Source organism: Dryas octopetala, chromosome 9 (assembly GCF_963921425.1).
Source record: "Dryas octopetala chromosome 9, drDryOcto1.1, whole genome shotgun sequence".
Lineage (NCBI taxonomy): Eukaryota > Viridiplantae > Streptophyta > Magnoliopsida > Rosales > Rosaceae > Dryas > Dryas octopetala.
Window position 1 is genome coordinate 13,017,311 of NC_141374.1, and position 16,234 is coordinate 13,033,544.

General features: G+C 35.0%; 3 protein-coding genes across 4 annotated transcripts; 2 read left to right on the plus strand and 1 right to left on the minus strand.

Moving 5' to 3' along the window:
• Positions 1–134: 134 nt before the first annotated feature.
• On the plus strand, positions 135–2,704 carry LOC147274301 (kish-A-like protein). 2 transcript variants are annotated; one of them, XM_086256423.1, is made up of 5 exons: positions 135–295; positions 401–507; positions 1,385–1,419; positions 1,532–1,599; positions 2,393–2,704. In XM_086256423.1, the coding sequence occupies exons 1-4, from the start codon at positions 293–295 to the stop codon at positions 1,597–1,599; spliced, it is 213 nt and encodes a 70-aa protein (XP_086112549.1). In that variant the 5' UTR covers positions 135–292; the 3' UTR covers positions 2,393–2,704. The 2 variants fall into 2 exon arrangements, with proteins under 2 accessions (XP_086112549.1, XP_086112550.1); XM_086256424.1 differs by lacking the exon at positions 2,393–2,704 and having other exon boundaries at positions 1,532–1,691.
• Positions 2,705–8,105: 5,401 nt separating this feature from the next.
• Positions 8,106–12,496, plus strand: LOC147274302 (protein NLP6-like). The gene is made up of 5 exons (XM_086256422.1): positions 8,106–8,520; positions 9,284–9,855; positions 10,032–10,079; positions 10,210–11,146; positions 11,290–12,496. The coding sequence occupies exons 1-5, from the start codon at positions 8,229–8,231 to the stop codon at positions 12,417–12,419; spliced, it is 2,979 nt and encodes a 992-aa protein (XP_086112548.1). The 5' UTR covers positions 8,106–8,228; the 3' UTR covers positions 12,420–12,496.
• Positions 12,497–13,288: 792 nt separating this feature from the next.
• Positions 13,289–16,234, minus strand: SWEET7 (Nodulin MtN3 family protein). The gene is made up of 5 exons (XM_086257511.1): positions 16,042–16,234; positions 15,794–15,830; positions 14,516–14,897; positions 14,160–14,279; positions 13,289–13,894 (listed from the first exon to the last, which is right to left on the minus strand). Exons 1-5 carry the CDS (start codon positions 16,082–16,084, stop codon positions 13,694–13,696), a joined length of 783 nt encoding a protein of 260 aa, XP_086113637.1. The 5' UTR covers positions 16,085–16,234; the 3' UTR covers positions 13,289–13,693.

Here is a 16,234-nt window from a genome sequence, read left to right on the forward strand (position 1 = left end):
TTTCGATTTGGCGGCGGTCAAATTCGTAATTTCAACCAAATCTTGTGGCCTTTTATGTAATTTCGCCAACCGCCACGCTGGCAAATGCGATTTAACTAGGCGGACGCTTTTAAAAACGACAAGGCGTTCGGAGATACACCATTAATGGCGTTCGCTTAATTGCGAAGGCACACTGCTTCAGCTTGTAATTGATCTTCTGCAACTGCGAAGCTCTGCGAACCTTCAATCTCTTTGCTCAGATCCCCAATCTTTCTTGCAGATCTATACGAATTCAAATACCCAGAATCCAGATATGGTAATAATCAATTAATTAATTTTATTTCTTTCTTTCTTATTTGGTCGAATTTGAGTGTTTTTATTAAAAATCTTAGGTTTTGTTTGTTCTGTATTTTGTGTGCAGTCCGCGCTATTCAATTTCAATTCGTTCTTGACGGTGGTGCTGCTCGTGATTTGCACTTGCACCTTCTTGAAGATGCAGTTCCCAACCATCCTCGAACAGAAAACCGGGTCAGCTACTTTATGGCTTTGTTGATCTTTGTTGATCTTTGTTATCATTCATTGCTTTCTTCTTTGATCGAAATGTGTATGATAACAGTTTAAAACTTCCAATTTTCATGGATGATTGCAATTATTGCAACAATAGCACCTTGTATTGTGTAATTTGTAAAGTCCATATTGGGTTGGTAAAGTGTTAAGAGTACATGCTGTTGTTTCCAAAGCCTATCAAAATGTTCAAGTTTGGTAATTAAACTCTAATTGTGTGCATTGAAGTCTTTGCAATATATTATCACTGTCTAAGCACATTGCTGCTGAGTTAAACAACTCTATTCAAATGTTTAATTCAGCCCTTCTTCTGCTGCAATGCTACATTGCAGCAAAAAATGGTAAAAAACAAATACCCATGTTTGCGATTTTGCAAACTGGGCATTCCCCCAATCTCTTTCCCTCACCTGAAGTTATCTAGAGTATACATTATGCCTCCTTCCTGGCTTGTTTTGTAAGGAGATGGTCGAGCGCTCGCGCACACACACAGAGTAGTTGGTTTTTGGACTCTGATTTCTACTTGTGACATGGGTATCAAAAAAGATTTCTACTTGCAACATAGTGTTGCTTATGTTTTCTGTTCTCCTGCTTACCCTGCATGAATCCTCTCGGTAGGGGTACTTGTTGCTTTGCTTCTACTTATTTGGTTCCACTTTATTATTTTCTCTCTCTCTCTCTCTCTCTCTCTCTCTCTCTCTCTCTCTCTCTCTCTCTCTCTCTCTCTCTCTCTCTCTCTCCTGTGATCTATGTGTTAAACTTCCCTTCATGCTTCCATGTCTTTATATGATATGTCAAAATTCAAGATTTAGCTGTGTTCTGATTCTGTGTCTTCTACTGGCAGGTTCCGGGGATTTTTTTGGAAGGCAGCTAGAATAGGTAGGTTGCTTATATTTTCTATTGATTTATTTGCTATGGTGTTGCTGCTAGAATAGTGTGAATTACCTAGTCCATGTGTGTGGTGGGTGACTTTTGTGGCCTCTTGAAACAGGTGAACGCTTGAGCCCTTGGGTTGCTGCTGGATGCTTTACAATGGGAGTCTCAATTATATTTTTCTAGGTATTGGGTTATTTGTTATGATGTCTTTTATTGCTATTTTTGCCATGTTTATCAGAATTTGGGAGTATTAATTTGAGTAGACTTGTTGTATATGTTCCTGAGTTTAATCCCAAAATTGGATTATGATTTGAATTTGATAATCAAGATTAAGATATGGACCAATCTAGTTAATATCCGAGCTGTTTATGGACCTACTTATTAGTCTACTCACCACCCAATACTCACTCCCATCCGTAAGTGCCAACGACAGTTCAAAGAAATACAGTTTTTTGACAGGTTTGGGTGAAAACAGTGGCAAGGAAACTTGGATCATGGTTTAGTGATCGTAGTGATCATGCTCTTGTCATTAGACCTAGCTTCCTGTGAAAGGAAAAAGATTATTAGATAGAAATTCCCAAGAGAGAGCGGAGAGAGTGAGATATGAGAAATGAAAAAGAAGTCATATCTTGTTTTTGGCCATGAAAAAAAAGTCATATCTTAGAGATGAAAGAGAGCCATGAAGAGATTAATTGATAGAGTAACTCCCACGGGCACTTATAAATTTTAAAAAGGAATTAGTCAAAATTTCATGAATGAATAGGATATTTTCCAAAAAAAAAAAAAGCACAAAGAAAGCAAAACTTATGGTGTAGCTTTTGAGGTAGCAGCAGCAATCACCAAAACTTATGGTGGGTCTACCATATAAAATATGTTTTATATGGTACATATAGCATTACTCTTTTACAAGCTAGTACTTTGTAGTGCTTACATTGATTAGTTCATTCCAATTAACGGTCTATGTTCGTTTGTGTAGATTGACTATGGCTAGCATTTTGTTTGGATACGTATGTCATGGTTGAATGCTGATGGTCCAATCCTCCTTCCAAGGATGAAAACCAACCACACTCTTGATCACTTTGGATGATGGAGGGAGAGCGGAATCTTTGTGAACGCTGACCAAGCCTTCAAGATTTTTTTTTTATTTCTTTTTTATAAATATTGTATTTTCAGATGCTGTCAGCATACAATAGTACTTTTAGGCGTATCGCTTTCTCTGTTTAAAGAAAATAGATTCTTAAATGCTTTGTTTATCAGAATTGTTAACTTGTACTAGTGGTTGCCTATAAAATTTCGTTTTAAAAAGAAAGAAAAACTGGTTGACTTTAAATTTTTGGTAAGAGTTTTACATCAATTTCTAAAACATTTTTTAATTTTTTTTAACCTCTAACAAGTAACAACACTCTTCTTTTCTTAATGCTGGCTACAATATTTATGTAAGTTAAATGGTAAGTTTGGTAACTCATTTTTAGGTAGAGGTTATTCCGACTACCTTCATTGCTCAGTTAACCATTTTAATATATTTTTTTCTATTTTACCCCTTATTATAAAAAATTATAGAATCACCTGACCCATTCGGCAGTATGCCACCAAAATATACTAAAGAGTTCTGCAGCTTATGACTGAATATAATGATAATGTTCAGTAGAATACTACCGAATGTTTTTTTCATTTCTATTTGATAGTTACTTGCCGGAAACTCCACTAATGTTCGGTAGTTAGGTGTCGAATAATCACAAATATTTTGAAAGACCAGTGTCGAATAATCTAACGAATAAAATTGAAATTTTTATTTTAAGAGTAAAATTAAAATTAAAAAATATATTGATTAACTCAACAATTTAAGATAGTAGAGATGATCTATCCTCTATTTTGTTATAACTGAATATTTGATGCCATGTAGTGTACGGGTACAGGGTAGTATGTATATGTCAGCCTCGAGTCCAGTTAATCTAGTCTAAATTAATAAAACTAATTGAGAAAATTGGTGGGGGTTGTAAACTTGTAATTGAGTATTTTATTGCTAAGAGTACAACTGAGAGCCGTCCTCTTGAGAATCAAAGAGATAAAAAATAATAAGATTATCTAGAATTGAATCTTCAACTTTGTGTCACAGCATTGCCGCACTTTGAGGTAATCTTTTAGTTCTCTTTAGGGTCCAAATTTAGATACGCGGCGTCTTGGTGATTTTCTTTTTGGTTTATGCGCCCCAACGAACAACCCACAAGCTGCTGGAAAACAAGTGGACAAGTGGATCGATGCTGACAACGGCTACGGCGCAATGTCTATATTTGTCTCCATCGTTTAGATACCATACAATAATCAATTTTTCTGATTTTTTAACATGGACAACTCTTAAGGAGTGATTTGAAAAACAAATAATTTCGATCATTCAACTTTTGCGGGTATCTAAAGAGAATGTTTTTAGTTTTCTTACAATAAGAACATGTTTATTTTAAGTTTCCTCATGATTTATAATATATAAGATAAATGGTCTACGACTAATAGCACATATACTTTTTGATGTAAAACCACACACTTTATAAGTTTTTTAGGCTTGTTCAAAATTCCTATTAGACCTAATCAGTTAAATCGGAGATAATATCAATAATAGTTCAAAATTAATAGTGAATTCACGCTGGTATGTTGTTTTGGATGTGAATTCAACGGCTGTGTATTTAGGTGTCATAAATTCATAATGCAAGAGAAATGTAAACATATTATATTTGTATCAGGAAATTACTGATGCTTCGGTTATGATTATCTTAATCCATTAGTTTAGGTTTTTAACCAGAGGGGACCTCCCAAACCTAAATCGATGCAATCAATTTGTCAATGTTACTAATGGATCCATTGCATCCAAATAACTTATATTTTATTCTGAAATGTTCAAATAAACAACTGTATTTGTCAGTTGTGACATCCATATTCTATAATTTCAACATCAACTTCCAGATACTTCACACATAAATTTATAATAAAACTAAAACCAATTATTTGGATTTGGGATTCCCTCTTTTTCAATTTTGGGCTCCTCTGTTTAATGTTTATTTATTCTAACTGTAAAAGAAGGAAGCATAGTTACAATGTTAATTAATATACATGAAATCAGGTAGAGGAGGATTTAATAATTTCTTTATGGGGCGGGAAATACAAATAGAACAAATTAATATGAAAAATATCGATGGATAAGTTGCATAATTAAAACAAATTCTGGCACACAAAAAAAAAAACAAATTAATGTGAAAAATGTTATTGTATGAGAGCAATAGATTCTATGAAGCCATATATTTTATGGTCAGCGTTAAAGAGTGTCTTTGTTAATGAGAGTGCGCGAATGGCCAAATTTTAAGATTAAAATAAGCTTAATCGTTAACAATAAGCAAGCTAATTAATCAACATTTCAAATATAACAACTCCTTTGTTTAATAAACTAGGAGAGCCATTAATCAATTAGTCTTTGTGAAAAGTTTGTCCCTTTGTTATAACTTATAAGACACAAGAACAGTAGGACAGTGACGAAGGCTGCTGGGATTATCAAATAATTAGAAATAAACTGGGTTTACCTTTTTAGTAAGTAGTTGCCTCTCATAGGCTCTACGCACTTATTTACTTTTTGCCTTTCCTTTCTTATTTAGATTATTATTCAATTAATTGTAAATATTATAGTCACTAACGATTCTATATAGGAGCCACTATAGTTTTAGTCTATCAGTATGCACAACTAAATTTCCTTATTACTTTTAGATAAATCGTCTTAAAGAGATGAAGTAGATAACTTAATGTGTTTTCTTGTTCCACAAATAAATATTCCTAAATACGCATCATTGATTCTAGCTCATTGTTAGGCATCAAGTACAAATTTGTTTTATATAATGGCTTATGTGAGTGTGTACACCTATTCATAGTTGATGATAGAAAACCTATGTGTAGGATGTTCATATTAAACAATACTTTACTCCTTCACCTAATGGTGTGCCTCCTCCTTCCCCTGTGATGTGACACATCCACAACGGCCACAACTACGAAACATTTCTTTCTTGTCATTTTTTGTGGTTGTGATTGTGCCACGTCACAAGAAAGAAGGATGTACTCCGTTATATCTAAGAGTGATATCAATATCTAACATTGTTTTATATTAATATCTAAGATAGGTGACATTCAACAAAACCTAAGCTATGATTATGAACACGGTAGGTTATATAATTATATCGAACGGGCCTTCCAATGAGAGATTTTTCTCTTGGCCCACACAAATCATTTTATGTGGATCCAAATCGTTCATTTTTACATCTCTATTGATAAAATCATCTTTGCAAAAAATTAGCCAAATCGAAAATAATTTGTCTATCTAACTTTGATCAAGCAAATAGATGAACCAAATACGACAGAAATTATATAGAAATGACGGAAATTGCTATCAAAATACGAAAATTTTGAATGAAACTTTACCATATGTTTATTTAACATATTATCTACTAAATTGATAAAAAAACATTGAAGAAATCAAATTATATAGTAGGTTTCATGTGATATAAGGTGAATATAATACGCGCTGAAGCAAATACTGTTAAATAAAATTAGTATAATGAATAAACAAAATTAGTATATTCTTTATACTATATAATTTAATTATACACTAAAATCTAAACTCTAATACTCTATATATTCTATATACCCTAATACTCTTTATACTCTATAATCTATATATTAAACCTTATATACTCTATATTTTTTAGGATATTAGGTTTTAAGCCCTTTAGGATACTTTTAATTATTTTTTTATATAGAAATGTATTAAAGTTTAAGGTTTAAAATAACTAAAAGAAATCTCAAACCTTTTTTTCTTCTTTCCAATTGCCCAAAGGACTCAAACCCCCCCTCATTTTTTTTCTTTCCTTACTTTTTTTCCCCGTGCCTCTCTCTTCAGTTTTTATTTTTATTTTTTATCTTTCCTTTCTTTTTTTCCCGTGTCTCTTACTTAGCCAAACTTTGTCTTCACTAAGTGTAACAACCCAAATTTTGGCTTATGTTAATTTTGTTACTTAACTTTTTCAAATTTGTTTTAAGGTTTGTTTAAAGGAATTATAAATTTCTTTAAATTTATTTTAATTAACTTAGACCTTTGGTTGTGGTTTTAGAGCTTAGTTGTGTGGAAATAAATTTTAGAAAATGAAAATTCAAGAATTTGACGATTATTATTTTTTTCATAATTAAATTATAAGAGTAAGATTTTTCATAATTTTTTTGAAAGCAATTTGACTATTTCAAGGTTATAGGAAATTAGTACTCATCAATACGAGTCCGTAGAATTTTTCGGTGAATTATTTGGAGTCTCGAGCTATTTTTGGTGAATTTCTGAAGTTGGAGAAAATAGAAAATATGAAAATTTCAAAAATTTCGATAAATTTCGGTAATTTTCGGTAATTTTCGATAATTTCGATAAATTCAATAAATTTCGATAAATTCGAAAAATTTTGGTAAATTTCGATAAATTCGAAAAATTTCGATAATTTCGAAAAATTTCGGTAAATTTCGGTAAATTTCGGTAAATTTCGATAATTTCGATAATTTCGATAAATTTTTGATAAATTTCGATAAATTTCGATAATTTCGATAAATTTCGATAAATTTCGGTAAATTCGATAAATTTTGATAATTTCGATAAATTTCGGTAAATTTCAAAAAATTTCGATAATTTCGATAAATTCAATAGTTTCGATTAATTTCGATGATTTCGATAAATTTCAATAAATTCGATAAATTTCAAAAATTTTGATAAATTCGATAACTTTTGATAATTTCGATAAATTTCGGTAAATTTTAGTATATTTCGATAATTTTGAAAAATTTCGGTAAATTTCGATAAATTTTCAAAATTTCGGCAAAATCTTCCCGAAAAATTATTAAACATGTGTTTCGATTTCGACCCCCTAAAAAAACAAAATTTAATTCCTTGTTTATATCTAAGAGTGATATCAATATCTAACATTGTTTTATATTAATATCTAAGATAGGTGACATTCAACAAAACCTAAGCTATGATTATGAACACGGTAGGTTATATAATTATATCGAACGGGCCTTCCAATGAAAGATTTTTCTCTGGGGCCCACACAAATCATTTTATGTGGATTCGAATCGTTCATTTTTACATCTCTATTGATAAGATTATCTTTACAAAAAATTAGCCAAATCGAAAATAATTTGTCTATCTAACTTTGATCAAGCAAATAAATAAACCAAACATTTTCGATGAAACCGTTCATTTGTTTGATCAAAGTTAAATAAGTGAATGATTTATGGCCTAACTGATTTTTTACAAAGTTAATCTATCAATGAAAATGTAAAAATTGAACGGTTCAGATTGATACAAAATGATTCATGTAGGCTCCACAAGAAGGATCTCTCATTTAGTGTTAAATGAGAGATCGCTCGTTGAAAGACCTCTGCACTGTGCAATATATAAACATATCTAACAATGAAAAAATATAATTTATACTCTAATAGTAAACTCATCAAAATCTAAGAATTAAAGAGGGTATTTCAAATTTCAACGGTAGATTGTTATCCAAAAACAGACAAAAAATAAATGGCGGCAACATCCATTGGCGGCAACACAGGATCATTTCCGCATATTTTATCCACTACACACTCTCAGCAAGTTGTAAAAAGCTTATGGATTCCATGGAATCACATACACTCTGCAAATTACCATTACCGAGTCTTCTCTTTCTACCACACCTTCTCTCCCTCTCAAAATCTTTTCTTCTCTCTAGACCTTTCCCGGAAATCAACCGCTTTCCGAGAAAATGCCTGAACCCGAAGACGAAACCCGAACCCCCGCCATTCCTCCAAAGTCAAAGAACGTAGCAGTAGTGGACGAGAGAGAGGCTGCTGTGCTCATGGACTTTGAGCTCGACCTCGACGATTCTTGGCCGTTGGATCAGATCCACTTCGTCTCTAACCCCACCTCCCCACTAACGTTCTCGTCCACTGACCAGCCTTGTTCTCCTTTGTGGGCTTTTTCTGATGGTGATATTGATGACAAGCTCGCAGGACATGTCACCCAAGCTCTTTCTGACTCTTCCCAATTCGTTGCCTGTGAGTTTTTCTTATTGGGTTGTGTTCTTTGGAGGTTGAAGTTCAATGGGTTTTTGTTTTTATTGGTTTTTTCCTTTCTGGGTCGATCAGTTTTCGCTGTGTTACCATTGATTTTGGTCTTTCTGAATCGGAAATCTCTTAGAAGTTTGTATATTTACTGTGTAACTTTGTAATGATATATGGAGAAGTTTAAAATTTACTTTGGGTTCGCTGAGAAACATGAAAATGAGGCAAAGTAAATGAAATATGGATTGTTTTTGGTCCATGAATAACTCATCTGAACAAATGCTTTCATGGGCTTCTTTGTGGAAAGTGGTTTTAATTAAATGAATACAAGTTACATGTATTTGGTTTAGCTTGATTAATTATCTTATTCCCTCATAGAATTCAACAACTAAAACGTTATGGATCAATAAAAATGTTTACTTCACTCGTTTCTCAGCAAGTAAACAGACTATACCCTGTTACACTCAAGAGGTTGCATTTTGTACTTCCGAGGATTTAATTTGGAGACTTTGGTCCCTTGTGAACTGGATTTTCTTTAATCTTTATTCTTGTTTTACTTTTATAAGATTTTGAAGTTCATTCATCGAAAATAAGTTTTGAGATTTCAATGGTCCTATTAGAATTGAAAACGCATTTCTTACTTTGTGTCATCCAGTTCCAGCCTAGCATATTGTTTCATGTAAAGTTTTCATTTATTGAGTAGCAGTCAGAAGTTCACTCATCTGGGTTTCTCTTTTATAATATTACAAAAATACAGGTATTTCTGATCCGGTAACAGAAAGGCCAAGAGAGAATGAGTACAACAGAATGCTTCCATCCCCATTTCTGGGACTCGAACCAGTTGAAAATCCATATGGTTATTGTCTATTTAAAGAGAGGATCACTCAAGCACTTCGGTATCTCAAGGAATCAACTGACCAGCATGTTCTAGCTCAGGTTTGGGCACCAGTGAAAAATGGGAGTCGGTATGTACTCACAACTTCAGGGCAACCCTTTGTTCTTGATGCACATAGTAATGGACTTCATCAGTATAGGATGGCTTCTGTGATGTATATGTTTTCTGTGGATGGGGAGAGTGATGGAGCACTTGGGCTTCCTGGCCGTGTTTTCCAGCAAAAATTGCCAGAATGGACTCCAAATGTTCAGTACTACTCCATCAAAGAGTATCCACGGCTTGATCATGCACAGCATTACAATGTTCAGGGAACCTTGGCTTTGCCCGTGTTTGAACCCTCTGGACAGTCCTGTGTTGGTGTACTTGAGCTCATAATGACTTCTCCAAAGATCAACTATGGTCCTGAGGTTGATAAAGTTTGCAAAGCACTTGAGGTTGGGTTACTCTTCTTTGCTATGCATATATATTACATATTGTGTGATGTTCTTATTTTAAAATATACTTAATGTACTTTTTATGATGGATTTTGTTATGGGTATAACAATATGATTATGTAAGTATTTCAAACATCAATAGATTTGTCAGTCACAAAATTTCTTTTCCCCTGCAGGCAGTAAGTCTGAAAAGTACAGAGATATTGGAGCATACAAACAAGCAGGTGAGCTGCAATAATCATGTGTGCCTAATTCAGTAATCTTTTGGAAACCGTGAAAGTAAATATGGACTTCTTCTTTCATTTCTTCCCCCTCCATTCTCACAGATATATGCTTGGCACTTCTTGTAACCAGATCCAAATATGCAATGAAGGTCGCCAAAAGGCATTGACTGAAATCTTGGAGATACTGACAGTGGTATGTGAAACTCACAAATTACCACTGGCTCAGACCTGGGTTCCATGTATGCATCGCAATGTTTTGGCTCATGGTGGTGGCCTGAAGAAGAGCTGTACAAGCTTTGATGGTAGTTGCATGGAGCAGGTCTGCATGTCCACAACTGATGTGGCATGCTATATTGTAGATGCTCACATGTGGGGTTTCAGAGAGGCCTGTGTTGAGCATCACTTGCAAAAGGGTCAAGGGGTTACGGGGAGGGCATTTTTGTCCCGTAACGCATGCTTCTGCAGAGACATTACCCAGTTCTGCAAAACTGAGTACCCTTTAGTACACTATGCACGCATGTTTGGGTTAACCAGCTGTTTTGCAATCTGCTTACAAAGCATTCATACTGGAAATGATGATTACATTCTAGAATTCTTTCTGCCCCCTAGCGCAGACAGTTATGAACAGCAGACTTTGTTGGGCTCCTTATTGGCGATAATTAAGAATCATTTCCAGACTCTCAAGGTTGCTTCTGGATTTGTACTTGAAGAGGAAGGACTTGTTGAAGTTGTTGAAGTTTCTACAAATGAGGGACTTGACTCAAGACTTGAATGTATATGGATACCTCATTCCACGGAAACACCACCAGAGCCTGAACTACCTAATAGAGAAGAGACGGTGCACCTAGATTCATCAAACCCACAGTTAATGGTGGACTTTGATGCTGTCAATAATGGGAACAATGCTGTTAATGAGTGTGAGAAAAACAATAGTTCTTTGTCAGAGAATAAAGACATAAAAAGGGCATCGGAGAGGAAACGTGGAAAAGCCGAGAAATCTATTAGTCTAGAGGTTCTCCAACAATATTTTGCTGGGAGTCTTAAAGATGCTGCAAAGAGCCTTGGAGGTATGCTTGTGCACTTATCATATTGTTTCTTGCAATTTGCTCATGTTTCAGCAGATGCTAAAATCTTTATTTACAAAAGCTGGATTTTGTATGTTGTGTAGCAATTTTAATAAATTGTTCTGAAAGAAATTCCTTCTTTGCAGTTTGCCCTACTACAATGAAGCGCATCTGTAGGCAGCATGGAATCTCCCGCTGGCCATCTCGCAAGATCAACAAGGTCAATCGTTCTCTCTCTAAGCTACAGCGTGTAATTGAATCTGTCCAAGGTGCTGAAGGATCATTTGGCTTATCTCCTCTAACTGCAAGTCCACTTCCTGTTGCAGTGGGCCCCATTTCTCAGCCTTCTATTTTAAATGGGTCTAATAAGCAGAGCTCACCAAGATCTAAACCCTGTCAACTTCATGGAGAAAAGAAAGGAAGTTTGGGGCAGGCTGGGATAGAAGATCAATTGATAGATGGGGGAATACTGAGTCAGGAGGAACTTCTTCAAGAACATAGCAGGTTTCTGCTAGATACTGGTAAAGGCTCATACATGTCCAAAACGGGAAGTGGCTCAAGGGAGGCGAGTGCTGGTACCCCCCCTACTTCTAACAGTTCATGCCAAGGTAGTCCTGCAAATGGAGGTTCAATGGTAAATGGTCCTGTTGTTTCTTCCATCCATGAGCAAGGCATTGAAGTAGATGGCTCCCCTGAATCAGCATTTCGGCCACCAGTGGAACTGAATTTAGCAGTTGCATGCTCAATACCAGATGCTCTGTTGATGACAGAAGCCGAAGAACCATGTGGAGGAATGTTAATCGAGGATGCTGGAAGTTCAAAAGATTTGAGAAACCTGTGTCCTTCAGCAGCAGATGCAGTTGTGGACGAGCAAGTTCCCAAAGCTCGTTGGACAAACCACCCATGTTCTGATTCAGCTCCCAAGCAGTCTATAGGTACTCTTCCTCACACAATGCCACATATCGTAGATAGGAAAGAAATGAAGAGTGTGACCATAAAGGCAACATATAAAGAAGATATAATTAGGTTTCGTTTGTCCATGAGTTCTGGTATTGTGGACCTGAAAGAGGAAGTGGAAAAGAGATTAAAATTGGAAGTGGGCACATTTGATATCAAATATATGGATGATGACCTTGAGTGGGTTCTGATAGCCTGTGATGCAGACCTACAGGAGTGCATGGAAATTTGTATATCATCAGGCAGCAATATGTTTAGAGTCTCAGTTCATGACATAATGCCCAATCTTGGAAGCTCTTACGAGAGCACTGATGAATGAGGATTGAATTGTAGATATGGTTAGTTTCTATTATTTATAAATGATGCTTGGCAAGTTAAGGTGTAGTTATTGATTCATAGAGCTTGCTTCAGTTTTTTTTTTTTTTTTTTTTTTTTTTTTTAAAACACACACGCGCGCGGGCACGCACACATTTGAGTGAATTCTTGGAATCCCAGTGTCAATATAGTTTTGCCCCCCCTTCCTCAAATATGCAATAGATATTTGGTTCTGTTCTATTTTGCAATTGATATATAGTGGGATATCACACTAAGTAATCTCTCTGGGTTCGAAAGTCAAATCTAGCTTTCTGATCCCAGAAAAAACTAAAGCATGCAAAAACTGTGAGTGTTAATGGTTACGACAATGCTTCAAGCTTGTTAAAAAGCTTGAAATTTAACTGCTCAAGGGCAGCGAGTGTTCATCACAGATAAGTGCACCTTTTACCTTTTACCTTTTAGAAGGGGTTATGGTTGGTTATTTTCTTTATGAAAAAAATGTTAAATTGTGGATGAAATAATTACAATATGCTTTGAGCTTGATACATTACCAAGTGTTTGTAGCTTGTTAAAAAACTTTAGGGTGAAGTCAAAATATGGAGAATATATCATAAATTTTCAGCCTTGTTTATCATCTGGGATTTCTTATGGTTTGGGAAAAGGCTTAAATTAGACTTGGTCTTTGATACCAAGCATCTGAACGGATTATGAATATGATGGCTGAGTATTGATGGGCTGTGACAGTGACTTGCAGGACTGTGTGAAGAAATCACAGGGCTGTGATAATAGGAGTCATTAAATTTTGAGCCTTAAGTTAATGTTTACTTCAGAACCAAGTTAACCAACTGTTATTCGGCCACACTGCACCTGATATGGCTGCATTTTATAAGGCTTGTGCCTTAATCATAAGTACAATTAATGTCACTCTCAGTAGGCTAAACATGCCACAGAGTGACAACTTACAAAAGACCTTGTATGTATCATTCTATAATAAAACCATTTATGCCACATTCAGTGACTATATTATATATCATATTTCTCACAAAATTAGAGCCTACCTTGTATAAACAGAGCTCATACATATGAGAGATGTGATCTATAATAAGATTACTAAATGCGATACAAGTAGCATTACTCATCAAACTTTTTTGATGGATAAAAAAAAAAAAAAAAAAAAAAAGACGGACTCATAGTCTTATGTGATAAAACTTGTATTTCTTTGACAGGGTCCGCTCATCTGATGGCGGAGATGGCGGAGTTTATCATGTCCACTGGTTCTCAAGGGTCGAGAGCATAACCATTCTGAGGAGTAGAGACGCTGCCTATCTTTTTGGCTCCATTATCTCCGTCCACAGCCACCTCTGACAAATTCACCTGCCTGCCTTTCCTCTCTGCTAACATTCGCTTGGTGGACTTGTAGTATGTAGCATAGAGAATCAGCTGGGCTAACCCAAACACTGTGCCCAGCCCATTGGGAATCTGAGACCAACACACCACAGGCCCATTTTTATTTCTTACTTTAATCAAGAACCCCAATGTGCAAATAAATAAATGCATGGAAAAGAATACCACTTCTAATTATTTTAAGAATAGAACTATTTGTACCATATTTATTAATCACATATTATATTTCTAACAGAAGTATGACCGACCTCAAGTCGTCGTGAGTTCATGAGAGATGGATATGTGATCAGTAAATGTGTTAATGGAGAATATAATTGGAGTTTGAGTTTGAGATGATTACACTGATGAAGGGGTCAAAACGGATGAGAGCATATGCAGTCCAAGCAAGACCATTTGCAAGGGAAGCGAACGACAAGAAAAACGGCATGTATTCCACACTTTTTGTTGTAATCACCAATTTCTGTTAAGCATAATCAAACATCAGAGTAAGACATATATATATAGCTCTATACTACTCTGTAATTCTAACTGTTAATTGACAGTCTGTGATGTTATGATACTAAAATGTTAATCCGAACTACACATTCAGCTAAAAGTGCATCTAATCAATAATTTAGATTAACAGATTATCTGCAACATAATACATTAGACTGTCTAACACAAATATTTGCGTACGTGGGGGTTTCAATTACGTACCATGACAGCCAAAGGTGAAGCATACATCATGATGTTAAAGAGAATGCATACAATGCCGACAATCATGGACCGCTTGGTGTGGGTATGGGCTAAAGTGAGAACCAGAAGGGTAAGAACAGCAATGAAAATGAGCTCCACAAGGACCACGAGAAGCACTTTGAGCCTCTTTTTCTTGTCATGACAGTAGACGACGAAGAGGATGATGTAGACCACCTCAATGGCAGACCCGGACCCATTGATGGTCACCACCAGAATGCTATTCGGGTGCACAATGGGTAACCCGTATAAGGTCCACAGCATGCAGTTCACTAGGGTTGCTAGGTATGGGATTGGTGAGTATTGCTCCACTGACCCTTTCTTCCATATTTTAACAAATGTTGGCCTGCAAATTAAATTGTTAATAAGACAAAATTCTCTTGTCAACTCCAAATAGGGGATGTGGCAATATATTGAACAAGTGCATTGCAAATAATTATGTCTCTAAAAGCATGATGGATTCATAATATTGTTTGTATGTGGACCTAAGTGTGAGTGGATTAATTGAGAGTCCGATAACCATACCTTCTCAGAAAGTAACATGCCGTATAGAATTAACAATACAATATTGGTAAAGGTTGGAATTTCTAATTAAAGCAAACTTAGATCTTTATTAATGGTTATAGTCTTCTAGATACCCAAAAGTACCCTTTGTATAATTCCATTCAACTTTTTATTGGGATAACTGTTTGTGAATTCCCTTCAACTTTATTTATGGGAAATAACAAATGTAAGGTACTTTTGGTTAATGCCTAAAATGCCCTTCTAGTGCATGAGGTGGACTCTCATGTCTTTAATTTTATTTTTTAAGTTTTAGTTATACTATGGACAGTCGAAATAAATTCTAAATTTTAAATACTTCAAGTGATCATGTGCTGGTGTCTTATTAATTTATAGTTTTTTTCTTTAGAATCCTTATTAATTAATTTATAGTTAATTAGCTAAGATAATGCCATTCCATTTACCAAATTTTATGCGTAAAATCTGTTAGATGATCGACCCCATCATCATGATTCATTTGGGTTGTACAGTATATCTAGCTTGGACAATCTTTCCCTTACAAGTCAGTTTATAAAAATGAGTTAGGCTCATAGAACTTTTAAAAAAAATTAGTATCTCTAATATTATTTATCACTTTTCAAAATAAACATATAAGTGCAAGTGCCAAAAATATTGAAAATGCATCACTCGATTTGCCTCAAAGAATTAGAGAAATTAATGGAACTGAAAAACCATGCTTACACTGGTGACAAGAACATAAACAGTGAGATGACGTTTCCTGAAAATAAGCAAAAAACACAGCCCACATCAAGTTTCATAATCTTCCGAATTAAGATGATAAATTAAAACAATTCTATACAAGAAACCATGAAAGAAAATCTTTAATTTCTTCATTCTAACAAAAACCCACAAGCATAAATTAAGATGCTAATGCATAATAATATTGATGTGCATGTAATAATACAAAGCAAATGAGCGGTCTAACTCACCTATGATTCCGACCACTGTTCGAGCAGTATCTGCAGAAACCATGGCTGTGACTTAGAGCTAGCTAGCTTGCTGATGAAGATGAAGAGATTAAAAAGAAGATTATTCAAGCTAATTAAAGAAAAGGGATCAAAGCGCAGAAGGTGAAGAGAAAGATAGTAAAGAGGAAATGAGGAGCAGTTTCAGTGAGGGTTG